The sequence below is a fragment of the Hippocampus zosterae genome, chromosome 12 (assembly GCF_025434085.1).
Source record: "Hippocampus zosterae strain Florida chromosome 12, ASM2543408v3, whole genome shotgun sequence".
Lineage (NCBI taxonomy): Eukaryota > Metazoa > Chordata > Actinopteri > Syngnathiformes > Syngnathidae > Hippocampus > Hippocampus zosterae.
Window position 1 is genome coordinate 12,718,595 of NC_067462.1, and position 17,026 is coordinate 12,735,620.

The window sequence follows — 17,026 nt, forward strand, 5'->3', positions numbered from 1 at the left end:
GAGCATCATGTCACCAAAACAGCATTGTGAAGGCGGGTGGCCTTAGAAGCAGACAAGTGAAAGAGTCCAAATGCACAAAAAGGGACTTATTTGGAGAAAACATAGACCAAAAGAACAGCGATCCGACGAGTGAAACACAGAACTAAACTGAACAATAGCACCCGTGAGAAGGAGCACCACGAGAGCATGGGAACAGCATCGGGTGAAGTGAGGTGACAAGTCCTCACAACTAAATATGAGTCAAATCAAGTCAAATGACAATACATAGAGGAAGTGGTGAACCATGAGCATAAAATATGGAGTCTTATTTAGATAACATAAAATAAAGGCAGAGCTAAAAAAAAGAGAAAGAAAAAAATAATGACAGTGAGTAAAAAAAAACAAACAAATTTGCTACTCGCATATTGACGTATTAGCATGTTATTGGGAACCTATCTTCCATTATTTGCTAAAAACACATTTTTTTCTTTTTTGTGTGCTCTGAAACGTCACAACAAGATGGCACCGAAAGTTCTGTCTTGTGTCATTAAACTGTGTTGTGACACTTAGAGAAGAAAAAAATAAATAAAAAAATAACGAGTGTCAATTATTGGTCTTTCTATTCAATAGCGAATAGCCATTTGACAGGGATCGATACCAAGACCTGTCACAAATCTGCCACTGACCTCTCCTAAAAAGGTTATTAGATGCCACAAGATGGCGGCAAATCTCTCATTTTTAACATGACCATAGCGGCTGATAAAAGCTCAACTTTGTCTCCCTCAACTCACGAGAGACAAAGCCACCAAGGGCCACAAATTCCTGGCAGCGACTCTACGATGTGCACTGCCACTATGGCGTGTGAGAAGCATGCGATCCAATCAAGGTCAACTTATTTTGAACAAACCAAAACATTAACTTTCATTTTGATTTGGTTTTTGTTCTTTTGTTTGGCTGAGCAGGACTAATTAGGAGGATCTGTACCATTGATGTTCTGTAGTACAGTTCATGAGCAAAAAAAAAAAAAAAAAGCCCAGCAAAAAACAAATGCACCTGCTTTCCAGTCTAGTGTGTCACCTGTTATTTCAGTGTAGTTATGGCTGCCAGTCACAGCACAATACTCACCATAATTAGTCTCCAAAGAACAACAACAGATGGAGGGACTGACAGATGGAGGGAGGAAGTGAGACAGACAGACAGAAAAAGGGAAATTTTGATGACAGGACAGATGAATCATACTGTCAAGCACAAATTGTGCCTGATTGGACTGCACTATGTGTATAATACAGAGTGGAATATACATTTTTAACGGCCTCCTCCCCCAGTTATCATGTCAGACAACAATCCGTTGATTATCGGAGCCGCTTATCCTAAACTATTGATATACCCTCTCCAAAGGCACTTTGAATCTGGTGACATAAATTTCACATTTGAAAAAAATAATCATAGGGGGGAAAAAATGAAAGTAGGTTTTGAACAATTAGTCTGCTTCCTAACTACTTCCTGCAGTGCCCAAACCTCCAGCAGTCACAAGAAGGAGTCATGTCAGAGCACTTTTGACAAAACTCCTTTCAACTTTGCATTTCCGCACATTTGCGACAACTGAGGCTGGCCTCTCGCAGTGGAGTTTTGCAGGTGTACCATCCCAAGTTATGTAACATTAACCATAATGTTATGCAAAATGGGCACATAGTGGACCTGTGCATCCAATTCACACGCATTCAGGACAAGTTACGGTACATCAAATAAAGCAAGGCTTTTCTTCAGTCATTGGCATCCCCAAAGTGATCAGAGCAATCAATTTATTTTCTGTAACCGCACAATGTTTGCTTGCCTCTTTTACTAACACTTTCAATTCCATCACTTCAAACTTCATTTTGCGCTTGTGGCGCTTTTGTTCCTCCGAGAAAACCATCAGAGCAACCTTAAAGTGCAAAACCCTCTTACTTTGTAAATACAACCCACTTTTACACCTGCTACCACGTGTGCGAGCAATCTGTTACAGTGATGAAAATGTGATTGAGCTCCTGCTATGTGGGATCTTGGTAAATCAAGCCCCATGAGCGTTTTTAATCTTGCCCTAACATTTCGAATTTGGAATAAACACACCACATAATAAAAGGTGCAAAAGTATTCCGGGTATATACTGTGCAATGTAATTTGTTTGTTACTAAACCAAGGTCTTTCCTACAAAACGTCACTGAGGTATATGAGAATAGCTTTAGATAACCACCGTTTTACAATCAAATGTTTAGCAAGATCAAGACTCTCAGTATTGTGGCATAAACTCGTGTCATCTTTTTTTTGGTCTTAGTGAGGGGCTGCAAGTCTTCAATGAACATATTTACATTCAGAAAGTTATCTCAGTTTATACAGCCTGTGTAAAAACAACCAGATGTTGCGCTGGGTGAGCCCCATAAAAGAGCGGTCCTTAGCAAGTCACTGCTCCATTCATATACACACACGCACAAACACACTTTGCAATCATAAAATGTACCCCTCCGTAAAAATGACATTTGGCGCTACACACTCACACACACACCAGAGGATAATCTATGTATAATGCTCACATTATATTATTGCAACAGTAGTAGACAACACACATATATAAACTTCACAACCAAAACAAAACAGCATACAGATGATTTAACGGTTGTGTATAAATCAGGAAAAAAAAAACTTGTTGAATAAGGTGCATAGATTTAAGAAATGAGAATAAAAATTATCAAATGACCAGAGCAAACAGCCTTTATCGGAGTTGAGTATCTGTGGACCGTAGATTTTGCGTTGAAATATTCTGGGAAATTCTGCGATTGATTGTGCCTTTACAATTGACGGGAATATGGTGCTACTTTGAATAGAACTGAAACACAAAAGATGAAATTTGGCTCTTTGTATTCTGACTTAGGTGTCGAGTCCACTTTCAAGGCTGTGCACTGTGCTTATAACTACGGTACATAAAAAAAAGTGTGACTGTGATCTGCAAGTGTGGTTGGCTTTCGTACTTTTTGTGACGACACCCTCCAGCCTGATGATGTTGGGGTGATCGAACTGCCCCATGATGGAAGCCTCGCGCAGGAAGTCCCGCCTCTGACGCTCCACATAGCCACCTTTCAGTGTCTTTATTGCCACAGCTATCTCCTTCTTACCGGGTGTTCTCAGTCGGCCACTGCACACCTCTCCAAACTCACCTGGAGTGGAAAACACACAAACATCTCAAGCAAGTGTTATCGAATTCAACTGAGATGTTCTCAAAATTATTATTCATTTTTACAGCGATAAAATCGTTTATCTATCGACTATGCCAGTGACATGTACTGATAGGCACAACAATATCATAAATATCTCTTTATTTAAATGGCAGAATGCACCGAATTTACCTTTCAATTTGTAGTGTTGTACCATGGGATTTTCAAAAGTCAAATGTGTGCCTTATCTCAATAAAGATTGTACTGGGGGAGTCAACTCACTTAACCACCAGGTACCTTTTAGTTCCACCTGGGGGCAGTGTTGCAATTTACACCTGATTGACTTAGACCAGTTCAAATTCTGTCTCTCTACCCCCTCAGAATGACACTTCATCATTCTCTGTAAATCTTTTTCCTCGTCAATGTAACTTCTACATGGGCCTGTACGTAACTACTGTACGTAATAATAATAATAATACATTTTATTTATAAGCGCCTTTCAAGACACCCAAGGACACTTTACAATCACAAAAAAACACAAAACAATTACCATTTGGAATGCTAAAATGGTTTCTCCATAGGGTGTACATTGGCAGCAGGGGATTCTTAAGTACCGGTATGTGTGTTATGAACAACAACAGATGATCACCCATAAAGCAAATGTGAACCAAGAAGGCGGCTTACATTAAGCAGTGACAAAAGTGTGAAGTGTATGCATACCGGCTCCAATCACCCTCTCAATTCGGATCCGAGATGGATCGATCTCCTTGGTAAACTCATGGATGGCCTGCGCTGGGTCTTCATAAGTGTCGGGGTCCACATAGGTCTTAATCCCAGGGAAAGGAACTGCAGAGGTTGAATGACAAAAAGTAGTATGAAGTGGTGGACTGATTTTTTTCATGCTCTTTATATGGTGATGTAATTGAAAGGTGAAATTAATTCAGCAGAGACGATCATTTAGAGAAATGTAATTAAACTCTTGAGCTCCTTTAATTAAAAACAGAAATTACACCATTGTGAAAAAAAGATATACCGTTCATTGCATTAAAAATCTCTGGAAAGCAGAGAGATGTTCCTTGTCAAATTATCATCTGATAAAATCTAGAAACATCTTGCCTGTCTTATTGAACTTCAATAACTCTGTTTAATCCTTGCTTAATGCAAGCATCCATTCTGCACAAGTGTCCTTGAGCAAGTCACCAAATCTTTAGTACAGCCTGACTGCCTGCAGGAGGGAAGCCAGAGACAAGCCGTGCTTCACGGCAGGTGATCGATAAAGCATCACAAAAAAAAAAAAAAAACAAACAAAAAAACCCCCCAATAACTATCAGTTGTCACTGATGCATGAAGCAACAACCGCAAAACCCCGAGGACTTTGTTCTCCTCTCCTCTACACTCCATTTCGAGTCCGGATAATAGACACATAAGGTTCGCGGTGGTACCTTCACTGGCCACTTCATTAAATAAACCTTAGGCAGCATTTAATATGAGATATATGTCACACATTCTGTTCATCTCCAGACTTGTGGGTGGCGATAATGCAACCTGTCAGGCAGTATGCTTTTTTATTTTTATTTTTCCGACCCCACCACAGCAGCATCTGCTAGAACCTGGTGGGTCACGATACACCACTTGCCTAACTTGGCTTGCCGCACGCTGAGCCACACTGTACAAAATAACTGCCTTGGACACATTGCCAACTGATTACAGGTAGCCACTCATATGTGCAGAGGAGTGCAAATATATAAAAATTCGGGAAACAACAATTTGAGGCTTGACATGTTACTCTATTATTTTTCACTCAAACACCGTAAAATAAGGAGAAGAAGAAGATTGCCCTGAATGCTAGAGCTGCATTATGATCATACAAAGAGAGGAAACGGGCGAAAAATAAAAGGAGAGAATGTGGATATTTGAAAGGATATTTTGATCCATTCACGTGACGGAAACAGACTGATCTTGTTGGGTACACGGAAAAAATCATTTTGTTGTTCAAGGCTCATGCGATACAATATAACATTTTTCTCTGGCCTTCACATCAATGACAATGCGATGCCGTTCACCTGCTATTAAATTTTTTTTTTATAATAATAATCATAGTTGCGACTCGTCGGCCACTCTTTAAAATATGTGTGGCTGCAGCATGCATGTTTGACAATTCATTTGGGTTCAGCTGTGTCAGACAGAGTACGGCAGGATTAATTAACAGACTTAGTCACTAACCAAAGAACTGAACGACTGACTAAAATCAAAACACGAGTCTTCATTCGATGATTTTTGTGGTCTGCTACACCAAAGGAAAAAATATTATAAAATATTATATATATATATATATATATCACGCTCACATTATTTATATATATATATATATATATATATATATATATATATATATATATATATATATAGAGCTGTCAAACGATTAAAATATTTAATCTAATTAAAAATGCAACTGTCATAATTAACTCAAATGGACTAAAAAATTGATCGTGATTACTCACACATTTTTTATTGTTTCTGAATTTCCTTTTACATTTTTTGTCCTATTTTTCCCCCATTTTAATGCTCTCATCAACATGGAATCATGAATCAGTTTTCATCATGTGCCAAATGCAAATATTTACTGAAATAACAATTTCGATTTTCAATTTTACATGAACATTTTTTTCTTGGAGCAGTTATTCACACATAATCTCTCACACAATATTACTGTCCATCAACAACAGTGAAAATATTTTGTCTCACAACAGCTGCTTTAACAGATTTTTTTGTTTATAAAAATCAAAACAGAGCAATATAACACAAAAAAAAGTGAACAGTAAAGTGCACATCTAATGTAAACTAGTACTCAGCCTATAGTAGATTTAAACCATGGTTGCATATTTCGTTTTTCTCAAGTTTACATTGAACACAGCAGTCTGTTTCTGTATGTTTGTTGAAGAATAACGAGACACCGGACACCAGTGTTCATTATGTGCCGCTGTATTCAAAACTGCCCGCCGTACAAAAAAGCGCACACACTTCCCCGTGCTGCTGGGGCAAACCATTCTGAAAGGGGCGGGGGGGTCACTCCCCCTAACACATTCAGGCTATGTTGATTGTGTTGGTCCTTCTTGTGCGGAAGTCTCTCTACAGTTTTTGTGTAGACCTCATTTCGAATGACTACACTTGGTTCGATGACAACACTGGAGACGTTTTATTTTCACTAGGCTGCTACCACTGTAAGACAAACAGAGACGCTCCACCCGCTCTATTTATATGGACGCAGAACACTGTAACCTTCCACACAAAATAGTTCCAAACAAGTAACAATCGTGTCAGTGGCATACGTCGTATACCTGTATGATACAGAGAGAGAGAGAAGAACAGATAACTTTGGTCTTGTCAGTGGAGCAATCGGGCAACTTTTTAAAAGTAAACTTTCCATTCATAAATCGTATCCGTTTTTGGTGTCTGTGCTGCCGTGGCTGGCAAAACAGACATGGGCGAGGACTTCTGCAGCGCGCTTGTTGTTTTGTTCTGGTGTATTTATAGAGCAACGTAACATCCGCTTGTGACGTGTGCCGCGTTAATCTCGCAAGAAAAAATTTAATCCCGTTAAAATTCATTTAAATTAATGCCAATAAAAACGCACTAAACTGACAGCTCTTATATATATATATATATATATATATATATATACAGTATACAGTATATATATACTTTGTGTGTCAAAGAGGTAATAATTTGCTGTTGTTGTGTGCATCAGTGTAGAAATGCACTGCAATGTTGTGCCCTTATCATGTATAGCCAAATGTGGAACTGAAATTATATTTTAAAAAAAACAAAACCCCCCAAAAAACCCCTCCAATTCGTAATGTGCAGCTTTTCACCACAGGCAACACCAACTTTTAACAATGAAAATATTGATGTAAAAGCAAGACTATGTTTTTAAGTTAGTTATAGATTTTTCTGTATTCAATTTACTGGACATTATGCCTGTGTCCTGTGTATTGTTCTTCTGACCTCGATCGAACCTTAGGCCGTCTCAGAACTTCCATGGCAGATCATGCTCACATTATGAATATTACCCAAACAAATGAGGTTTGTTGATTCATTTACCGTGTCCGTTCTGATAATCGGTCCTCCTCTTATCCTCGGAGGTCATCTTGGCCTTGATGTACCACTGACACCTGCAAAACGCACACATTAAATGAAGTCCAAGGCTTCCAATTTAGTTTTGTTTTTTTTGCTCACAGTGTACGATTAAACATGATAAATAGCCAGTTAGTCCACAGTGAGGAGCTCCACTGAGAATTCTATGGTATTAACATGTAATATTCAAATAATAGCAGGAGGCTGGATGGATGTTTAATATCGCTCAAAAAGTAAGTAAAGATATAGTTTTTCCAGTTGGAAGCAGAGTGTGGATGGAGTTTGAATTAGCCATCATTCATACAAAGTTAAATACTATATGTTCAGCACTTCAAAGATAACAGAAGAGCCAAACTGGCAGTTGTTCATCAGTCCTGTTTGCCGCTTGTGTTTCTCAGCCACATGCAGATACTCAGCTTGTGAGTTTACCACGTGAAGAAATGTGACGATGCGATGTGAAAGGTGCAAGACGACCGCTTTAAGCATTTTGGATGAAGAGCTACTGTGTCAGAGCGAAATGTGAGCGCCTGTGCGATTTTACATAATCTGGGTGAACAGATTAGAAGTGGTGTCAGAGTGCTCTGAGCCACAGGTTGCCAGCATATGCTTTGACTGAGTTAAGTCAGTGGGATCCCGAACACCGATGGACAGCGCCGATAACATGGCAGGTGACACAGACATGGGAAGAAGAAGAAGAAGGGGGATTTGCAAAGCCATTGTTGACCTCTGTTGATGGGGTCAAGTTATTCATTAAAGAAATGGCGGCATATGCTGTTATCAGTGGTTTCCAGTCCTTTCCTCTGATCCCCTTTATCCGCCTGGTTCGCTTTCTCCCTGACGGGCTTTCATGTCCAGGCCGCACACGCCGACACTGACATGAATACTTGTTATGAGAAGAGATTTTTGCAGGACACACTCACATTTACATAAGCACTCAAAAACAGGAACTTCAATTAAAGCACTTTGCCCAGAGCACTAATCAAAGCAGAACAGGGAGCCCAACCACTCCTCTCTTGCCTCAACATCCCCACCAGTCACATCATCATAGCAGAGGTCACCCAAGAATTGAAGCGGAAAAAGGGGAAAAAAGAAGGTGGAGTATCAATTCAACAACAGATTGTACACAAAAGCTTCAGCTTGTTGTTATCTTTCTTATGTATTATGCACAGCGACACATTCAAATTTCAGGAAGTTTTGAGAACAGTAAGGTCCACCTCCTCACGTGTCATTTGCTCTTGCAAAACCTCCCTTCCACAAGAGCTCCATGAAAGCTCTCATCGTTCTCAAGCTGCTCAAGTACATTAAAAAAGACCAAAAGTCCCTCCTACTCAGGGCACAAGGACTACATCCTGTGATCAAGTGGTTTGTTGCTCAACTCAGTATGTGTAACGACGGGGGTGGGGGGTGGGAAGCTAGCAGAGCATCAAAACCTTCCCTGACAGAAATCCCTCATTATTATCCTCATCAAAAAACACCTTGTGTGTGAAGTGATGGACTTATTTCACCCTTTGCAGTGGCTAACCAAAGAATCTCCTGAAACCTAGAAAGAAACTATTTTTGGTCATAGTGTTCTATAAAGTAAAGCTCCTTGCATGTGACATGAGTCAAGACTGGGCAGTCATGGTTTTGTAATATGTTCATGCCAATAAAGGAATAATCTGCCACAAATGAAACTGGCACAGTTCATCGCTGTAATCAAATATATCGTCAGACAGGATGTGCTTCTAGGAGGGAATTTCTGGTGAATAACATGGCCGACTTCAGGCAGAAGTTGCACAGGCTTATTAAGTACAGTGTGAGAGTTGGTCTTTTATGGCTGTAGAGGCAGCAATTTTCACACAGTGTAGGTATGGAGATGGTTTGGTGATTTCATCAGAATCATTGTGAATGTGTCACAAAAATATATTGCTGTTCAAAAAGAAAGGTCAGCAACTACAGGCGATCAAATGTTCGACTCGAGGAACCCCTCCAGACAACTTTCAGTTAAAAAAATCCGCCATCAAGCTCGTACGGGCCAACATTCTGAGCGGTTCTCCAAGTTAGTTCATCAAAGTTACTGTGACTTTTCAAAAGGCGTACCTTGGCCCCAAAGTCTCTGCTTAAATACTGCAAAAGGAACATTATTCATGACAAGAGCAGTGTGGCCAGTAGAAGTAGGGGTCATGTACTTTTGGAATCAACCGTTTTCCTTTTTTTCTTTTTTCTTTTAGAGGCGTTCAAAGTACTCATTCCATGTTTTTTCAGATGCTTCAACAAAGTTGCTTGCCACTTGGTTGGTACTAAAATATCTCAAAATATTTTAACTAAAAATTATTGGTACTTAATAAAATAAAAAGCAGCAGCCCCCATCATTCGAGGCATACAATTTTAAGTTTTAAGTTCGCCTTTGATTCGCTGGATTTGAATCTACGGAAGGGTTTAAGCATGACGATGACTAGAACAGACTCATGACAATGAAATGTTGTCGTGTAAACTTTTTATTGTCAACTTAACTGAACGTGTATTTATGACTTGTGCAGCTGAATTTCGGAACTCACATTGGATTCTAAGTTGGAGCAAAGACTAACGTTTGAATTTTGGGATAACACTAGGAGAAACTTCAATATTTACCAGAACTCACGTCTTGTGAGAACAGAACAGCATTTTGATGAAAAACGCGGATTTTCTTCTTTACCCTTTCACCCCCGTATATATATATATATATATATATATATATATATATATATATATATATATATATATATATATATATATATATATATATATATATATTTATATACCGGTATATAAGACTTTGTACTCCATATACTCTGCACAAATTGAGTCAGGGGCAGTAAAGTCATCTTACCTTCCAGTAATGAGGAGGAAGAGGGTGAGGATGACGATAAGGGTAAAGCCGCCCACTGCTGCTGTAACGATGACCAAAACCTGACCTTGGTCAGAGGCCAGGTCCGATGCTAGGGGTGATACATTTTAGGTTAGGAAGAAATACGGATAGTGCAGCAAAGTAAGAAATATATAAGACAGGTGAAATAAGGCTGCGGGTGAAATTGGGATGTGTGGGAAGCATGATGGGAGGAAAGAGGAAAAAAATACTTCATCAAAAATACATCTTTGGGCTTCTACACCCCCCCCCCCCCCACACACACCCCGAGGTGCCATAAATAGACATTGTCATTTCTCCGTTGGGAGATAGAGATGTTTGATCAGATTTTTTTTGTGATGCAAAAAGCCCTCCATCAGCCTTATTACTGAAATGATTTGTAGGCTGGATTCTGTTTAATTAATGTTATTCATTCATTAAATTGCGATTTAGTCCATAATCATTTGGTTCAATTGGACACATTTGATATTCATGATTTTCCCCCATTTTCTGTGTCTTGTCACGCGGCTGACATAGACCACATATTTGAAAGATGATTGGTATTACCCAACTTATTTCGATCACATTTCGTGCTTAATGAATATGAATTGCAGATCAGAGTGCTTGGTCACACACGCTTCTTGAGTGTGCTCCATGTGATTTTCTTTTTTTGGAGGGCGGGTTATCTGTATGAGCGCACGTTAAACAAAGATATCCACACATCAAGATTGGACGTGACATGATCGAAAAACAATGATTCATTGCTAAATCCCGTATTAGTCTCACAGTGGAGAAATTCAATGATGACACCCTATCATGAGCAACCGTGACAGGTGTGCGGAATAAACCTGGAGTCAAACCTGCAATCTTTTCATTGCTTGACAACCATTCTAGCACCTCGGCCATAGGCCGCCCTATTCCAGCCATTACTGACCGCTCAGAGGGGGTCTAAGTGCCCACGCCAGACTACTGTCACAGCTTCACAGATTCTTCACACCGGTAAGGACGTGCCGGACTGATGCAGCTATAATGAGGTGTGTGTGAGAAGACAATGACATTGAGGTGAGGACACAATGAAGGATGCGGTGTGAGGGATGAGGAAACAGGATGACAGCGGCCCGATAAAGACGAATAAGACTGAAAGAGAGAGGTAGATGTGACAAAGACTGATGGAAAAACAAAAGTATGAGTCGCTGACTGACAGACAGGCTGACAGAGACAGAGAGAGCGACAGGGGGCGAATCTGCTTTCACTTTCAGATCAAAGGGCAGGAAGTACAAAGGCTTGGCCAAGCGCCGTGTGATCCACAGATAAAACCCTGCGCTGCAGCTTTGGATGGTAGAAAGAGCCACTGTGAGAGAGCCACTGTGCCAAATCACCCCTCAACAATGCCTGACCTCACACAAAAGGGCAGCTGGCCCCTTTGTATTTTATGATTAGAATTGCAATAAAGCTGTTCCCTTGTCTCAAAAAGACACAAATAAATATTGATTTCAACTACCCGAAACATCAAGGCTGTTTCAGCAGACACCTTTGCACATTACACGTCGTCGATCGACCGAACAGCACATATCTTGACGTTTACAAGCATTTTTTAAAAACTCCGACTCCGCAATCTAATCTTATTAATTGATGTCAGTCTTTAAAAAAATCGATTGTAGCTTTGTTGCTGCAGAAGCATGCAAGTGCTCATTTATTACTGCTATGAACAACTGCTGGCAACAGTGGATGCAAAGGTTTTTTTTTAATCCAACTTGAACAGACCACAACAGGCCTGGGAATTAAACAAACAAACACAGACAACTTCACAAAAATGTTTTTGGACCGTTCGAACCATTGTGACAACATGATAACTTACAATTTCCAGTAGTTTTGTATTCATAACGGGTGGCGTAGGAGCTGTATCCAGATGGCGTGCGGGTGCGGACACTGAAGACGTACCAGGTGGCTGGTTTCAAGCCTGTGATGATCACACTAGGATCCTTGGTGCTAGTTGAAGAATAACTCAGCTGGTCACGTTCCTATGTTGGGGGGTGGGGGGGGGGGAGATAAAAAACTTGTAAACTGATCAAAGTTTTGACCAAATATTGTCTAGCCATCGAGGTATCAGTGGCCTTATGTCGCCATGTCCATTAACATTCTCCAGGCAATGTTCTACAAAGAAAAAAAAAACCTCCAAAAACTCATCATATCTTCTGTTTCCAGTTAGCATAATGAGCTCATTGAAATTCAAAACCGTTTCTTCTGCATGAGATGTACTGAGTCCTTTTTGAACACTTGCTTAAGATGCTGCATATGGTTCCATATCAACTGAAAAGTGCATATAGATAGACCAAAAAATAGGACCAAACTAAACTTCTTTATTAGCGAGCCAACATATTTGTCTGATCTTGGCTACTGAGGGTATTTTTTATTTCTTTTGCTGGCCTTGGACCAACAGTACCTTTTCATAGTATTTGATCTCGTAGTCGAGAATGGGCAACACTGTTTCTTTGGGCTGCTGCCAGGAGAGAGCGATGCTGTTGGGAGAGGCCCAGTCCTTCTTCAGAGACCCCACCAGTGAGGGACCTGGTTTACGACAAGAAATTCACATTCAAATTCAGTTGATGACTATGATGTGCAGATGTGGATGTACTTTACGTGACACGTATAACAGCACGTTGCTGCATAAAAATATGTGCTTGGCATTCTCGATACTTGCCTACAACACTCAGCTCGTCTTAGTCAATTCATTGAACATTTTTGACATACCAAGCAAACCAGTTTCAGCGCAATTCTTTAGGTGGCAGTAAATGGGAGGCAAGCACTGCATGCAGCTAACGCACAGCTAATTAAAACCCAACAACTCCCTTTCAAACTTTTTTGACCTTTTTGCCAAATGTGCGCCAGAATAACATGATTTTAATAACATGCCTTGACCCATCAAATGTGGTAATGATTAAAATTATCGTGTGAGCAGGCTCGCATCCTGAGCTAAGAGAGCTTTCAAGAGACTCTGCCTTGCATACACAGTGGAGAAATAATTATAAAATATGGTTTATGACGAACCGGTAAAAATATGTGGCAGACATAGGTGCAGGGAGATGAATCACAAAGGCTTGATTAACTAACACCTGTCCAATCAGTGTCACAAATCCACGCACACTCAATGAGAGTACATCATAATAAGCTCGAGTCCTTCAAATCTACTGGGAAAAGCACATACGCAACATTCCTTTAGAATCCTGTTAGATCATTTAGTTCTAATTGAAAACAAGCGGAGGAAGCTGCATCTTATTTTCCTGTACTAAATTGCATTTGCTTTCTTCAATGATTTATTTATTTATTTTGCTGGGTAAATAATTGTACTCAGCTCCCAGGAGAGGTCAGCAGATGTAGCTGTCCTGAGAGTCATTATTATATATTACACATGGTGTTACAGAGCGGACTCATTATGCGGGTATAAAAGGTGGGCCCGGTTTTCTCAAGGGTATTCTGAGGGAAAGATGACATGCAACATGGAGAGATTGTTGTTGTTGTTGTTGGTTTTTTTTGTTGAACACTAGTTTCTCCATTCCATAGTGGTGCTGATTATAATGCCAAGCAAGCTCCGAGTTCAAGAGGAAAATGAGGGATGGTTACTGAATGTTTGAGGTTTTGATCAAGTGCTTGAGACTAGGGACTTTGGAACAAGTTAAGACCAGATGAGAACTGCATGGTTTTCAGCTTGTTAAACAGGTGCACAGAGACTCGCTGCTGGTGCTCTGAGCTCAAAGCGACCGCCTTAGATTCTTTCATCCATCCGTCTTTTTCTCCCTCAAGGCCCCCTTTTGCTGGATTCTCCACACCTGAGGTTATTTCATTTATCGAAATCGTAATATCGACACTCACTGCTTAACAAATGAGTGGCCCTAAATGTACCAACAATTGAAATAAACCTAAATTACATTTTTCAACAATTTATTATGCAAAAAAATCAGTACACAGCATGTTAAAATCTATCCATCCATCCATTTTCAACAGCGCTTATCCTAAAAAGGATAGCGGGGGTGGCGAAAGGCGGATTGCCCCGTGAGCTGGTTGTCAGTCAGTCGCAGGGCACATATTGAGACAAAAAAAAAACCAAACACACCAACAATTACACTGTCACTGAGTGGGAACCCATCCCACGCTGCCTGCTCACAAATAAGGCGAGTGTACAGTTAGATTAAAAAAAATGTGAAATTCACAAGTGTTGAATCACAAGTCTAATCATACAGCTATAGACCATCCTTGAATTTAGATTTAGCAAATAGAAAAAATATATACAAAATCAAACAGAAAGACAAAATAAAAAAAGGCCAGATAGAACTATGACACTGATAACCAACCTAAGATTTATGGGCGTAGCTATTTTATGGCCAATAACATTCCCGCCAGCACACTCAAAGAGTACCAGGTGTGAGAATAAGAAATGATAGAGCATCTTGATGCATTTACATCTTTCTAGATGTTATCACTTTATGGAACCTCTCTCATATTGCATCTACTCCTCAGTGGGAAGATAAAATGCATCAAATCTGTTCTGAATGTGTCTGGTGAATAACAGGGTTTAAGGCGGCGGCCAAGATGTTTGGCATCTCGGGCTGTTATATTGGCCCTGACAGAAAGCAATAAACAAACCAAACGCAATATTCCTCCTGACTCAGAGATTCCAATTAGCTTGCGAGTGCGAAATGCACACTTAGACTCAGACATACTTCTCAGCCAATTCGACTCTTACAGAACTAAGTCTATTGATTGTTTAGATGCCACTAAATGCCCTCCATCTGAAACCAAGCTCTTTTAATTAGTGCCAACAACTTGGCAACTGACTTATTGCCCAACTTCATGTAGGCATGTACTCTTCATCTGGACGCCTTGACAAACCACATCAAAACCACACGCATGTCCTCTTATGAGGATTTTCAACAGTAAATTATTTTGAAAAGATGACTCTACGTTCATATCTATAATTCACCCATGAGTTAAATTTATTCATGGGCATTGCGTTGCAAGAGAAATAAGGCAATAAAATGTGTACACATATAGAAAAAACACACACACTATTAGGACCACCCGATGCACCTAGCACAGTGAGACCCAAACAGCATGACACCAGCTTTGGGCAAATTACTCCCAAAACATAATACAGTACACTGTACTAGTTAGTTGTTATTACTGTTACTAGTTATTGTCATTTTGTGTTTTTCTGCAAAGCCATAATGATTAAAATAGTGCTTATTTTGTATACTACAGGGTCAGGCAAAATGATCTGACATGTTTGTTGGTTAAATAAAAGGCAAATAAAGTACAGAAAACTGTTTTTATTTTCAAAAAGTACATATAATGCCTTTTTTTTGTATATGGGATCCGTATTTCTTCTAAGCAGATAACGCTACAGTGACTGTGAACTCTGATCGATATTGTGAGATACTAAAGACTTTTCTCAGACCAAAAATGAATATGTTGTAGACAACGTTCCTGAAAACCTTCAACAATGTGTGGACAATAATGGATCCCATTTAACTGATTACATTTTTTAAAACATAATGAAACAGAATGACATATGTACTTTTCAAAAATAAAATCACTTTGTGTTTCTTTATTTTATTTGCCTTTTATTTAACCTACAAATGTGTTAGATCATTTTGCCTGACCCTGTATTATACTAATACTGTATATGCAAAGACATAATATCCTGGTTGTTCTGTGACAGTAGAGACATCTATTAACAACGGGAACACCAACATGAACTCGCCAAACAAATTAAATCTGGGCCTACGGTACCAACTGATACTGGAACATGTTTATTGGCCAATGCAGACATGTGAAAATTTCACTTTGAGGAAACGGGACACAAGGCAGCTGTCTCTAATGATTGTGTATTATTAGAGGTGCAGCACGAAACCTGCCAGAGGACATCACTCCCTCTATGAAAGGCAGGAGCATCGGAAACCTATTAGAAACACAAGTCAATTACAATGCCCAATGGATAGATTTTGCAGTCAACCGTGGTTAAGCTCAACATAAACTAATGGGGAGTCTTTAAATGAGCTTGACCTGCATATGATTTTAATTAGCTTTCCTGCCCCAAAGGCTTCCATTAACAGTTTTTAAAAAAAATCAATAGAACTGCTATTGATGAAGCAAGAGAGTTTAAGCAATGTCCGAAACACTTCACAAATTCATTGCTGATAGAAAGACGATTGAGCAGAAATCAGCAGATCGCAATATAGGCATTGTTGTTGACAACAGATATATTGATCATGTCTGTATATCACAGGTTTGTCTTGGGGCTTTCCCAAACCACACTTTCATAGTGAATCTTCATGGGTGAAAAAGTGTGTGTGCATGCATACTGTATGTCTATGTCTATGTGTGTGTGTGTGTGTGTGTGTGTGTGTGTGTGTGTGTGTGTGTGTGTGTGTGTGTGTGTGTGTGTGTGTGTGCTCGCGCGTGAGCAGGGCTTTGGTACAGTACTATTAGATTCATGTCACCTCTATTTGATTTCATGCAACTTAGTTAAATTTTATATTTTCCACCATAACTTCTGGCACTGCTTCAGAAGCACTTGATCAAATGAGCTTTTGAGTGCAAGAAAGTTGGAATGCATGACATGAATAATTTGCTTGTTACATCAAAAGCTCAGATTTCTCTACAGGACAGTTTCATCCACATCCCACTTGGTCCCGTTAGACCAGACAAATCACAAGGTGCAAGTGAAAAAGTTGAGTTTTTTTCAGATTACTGAAAGATGACCTGTGCAACTTGGTTCCTACGAGGTGAGTTAATGGACATCACTAAAGTTAAAGCAGAGAGGAAGGCATACTTTGGTTTGGTGAATAACATCATTCTCACAGGT

The 17,026-nt window shown here is 39.7% G+C and overlaps 1 protein-coding gene across 1 annotated transcript in view; it reads right to left on the bottom strand.

Moving 5' to 3' along the window:
• The window catches only part of epha6 (eph receptor A6), a 121,786-nt gene that overhangs the window by 8,436 nt on the left and 96,324 nt on the right, over positions 1-17,026 (bottom strand). Inside the window, exons 6-11 of the mRNA XM_052082088.1 lie at positions 12,608-12,732; positions 12,023-12,185; positions 10,150-10,258; positions 7,269-7,339; positions 3,888-4,013; positions 2,985-3,170 (exon numbers count right to left, since the gene is read on the bottom strand). Of these exons, the coding sequence (XP_051938048.1) occupies positions 2,985-3,170; positions 3,888-4,013; positions 7,269-7,339; positions 10,150-10,258; positions 12,023-12,185; positions 12,608-12,732 (780 nt within the window). The remainder of the gene's footprint in view (positions 1-2,984; positions 3,171-3,887; positions 4,014-7,268; positions 7,340-10,149; positions 10,259-12,022; positions 12,186-12,607; positions 12,733-17,026) is intronic.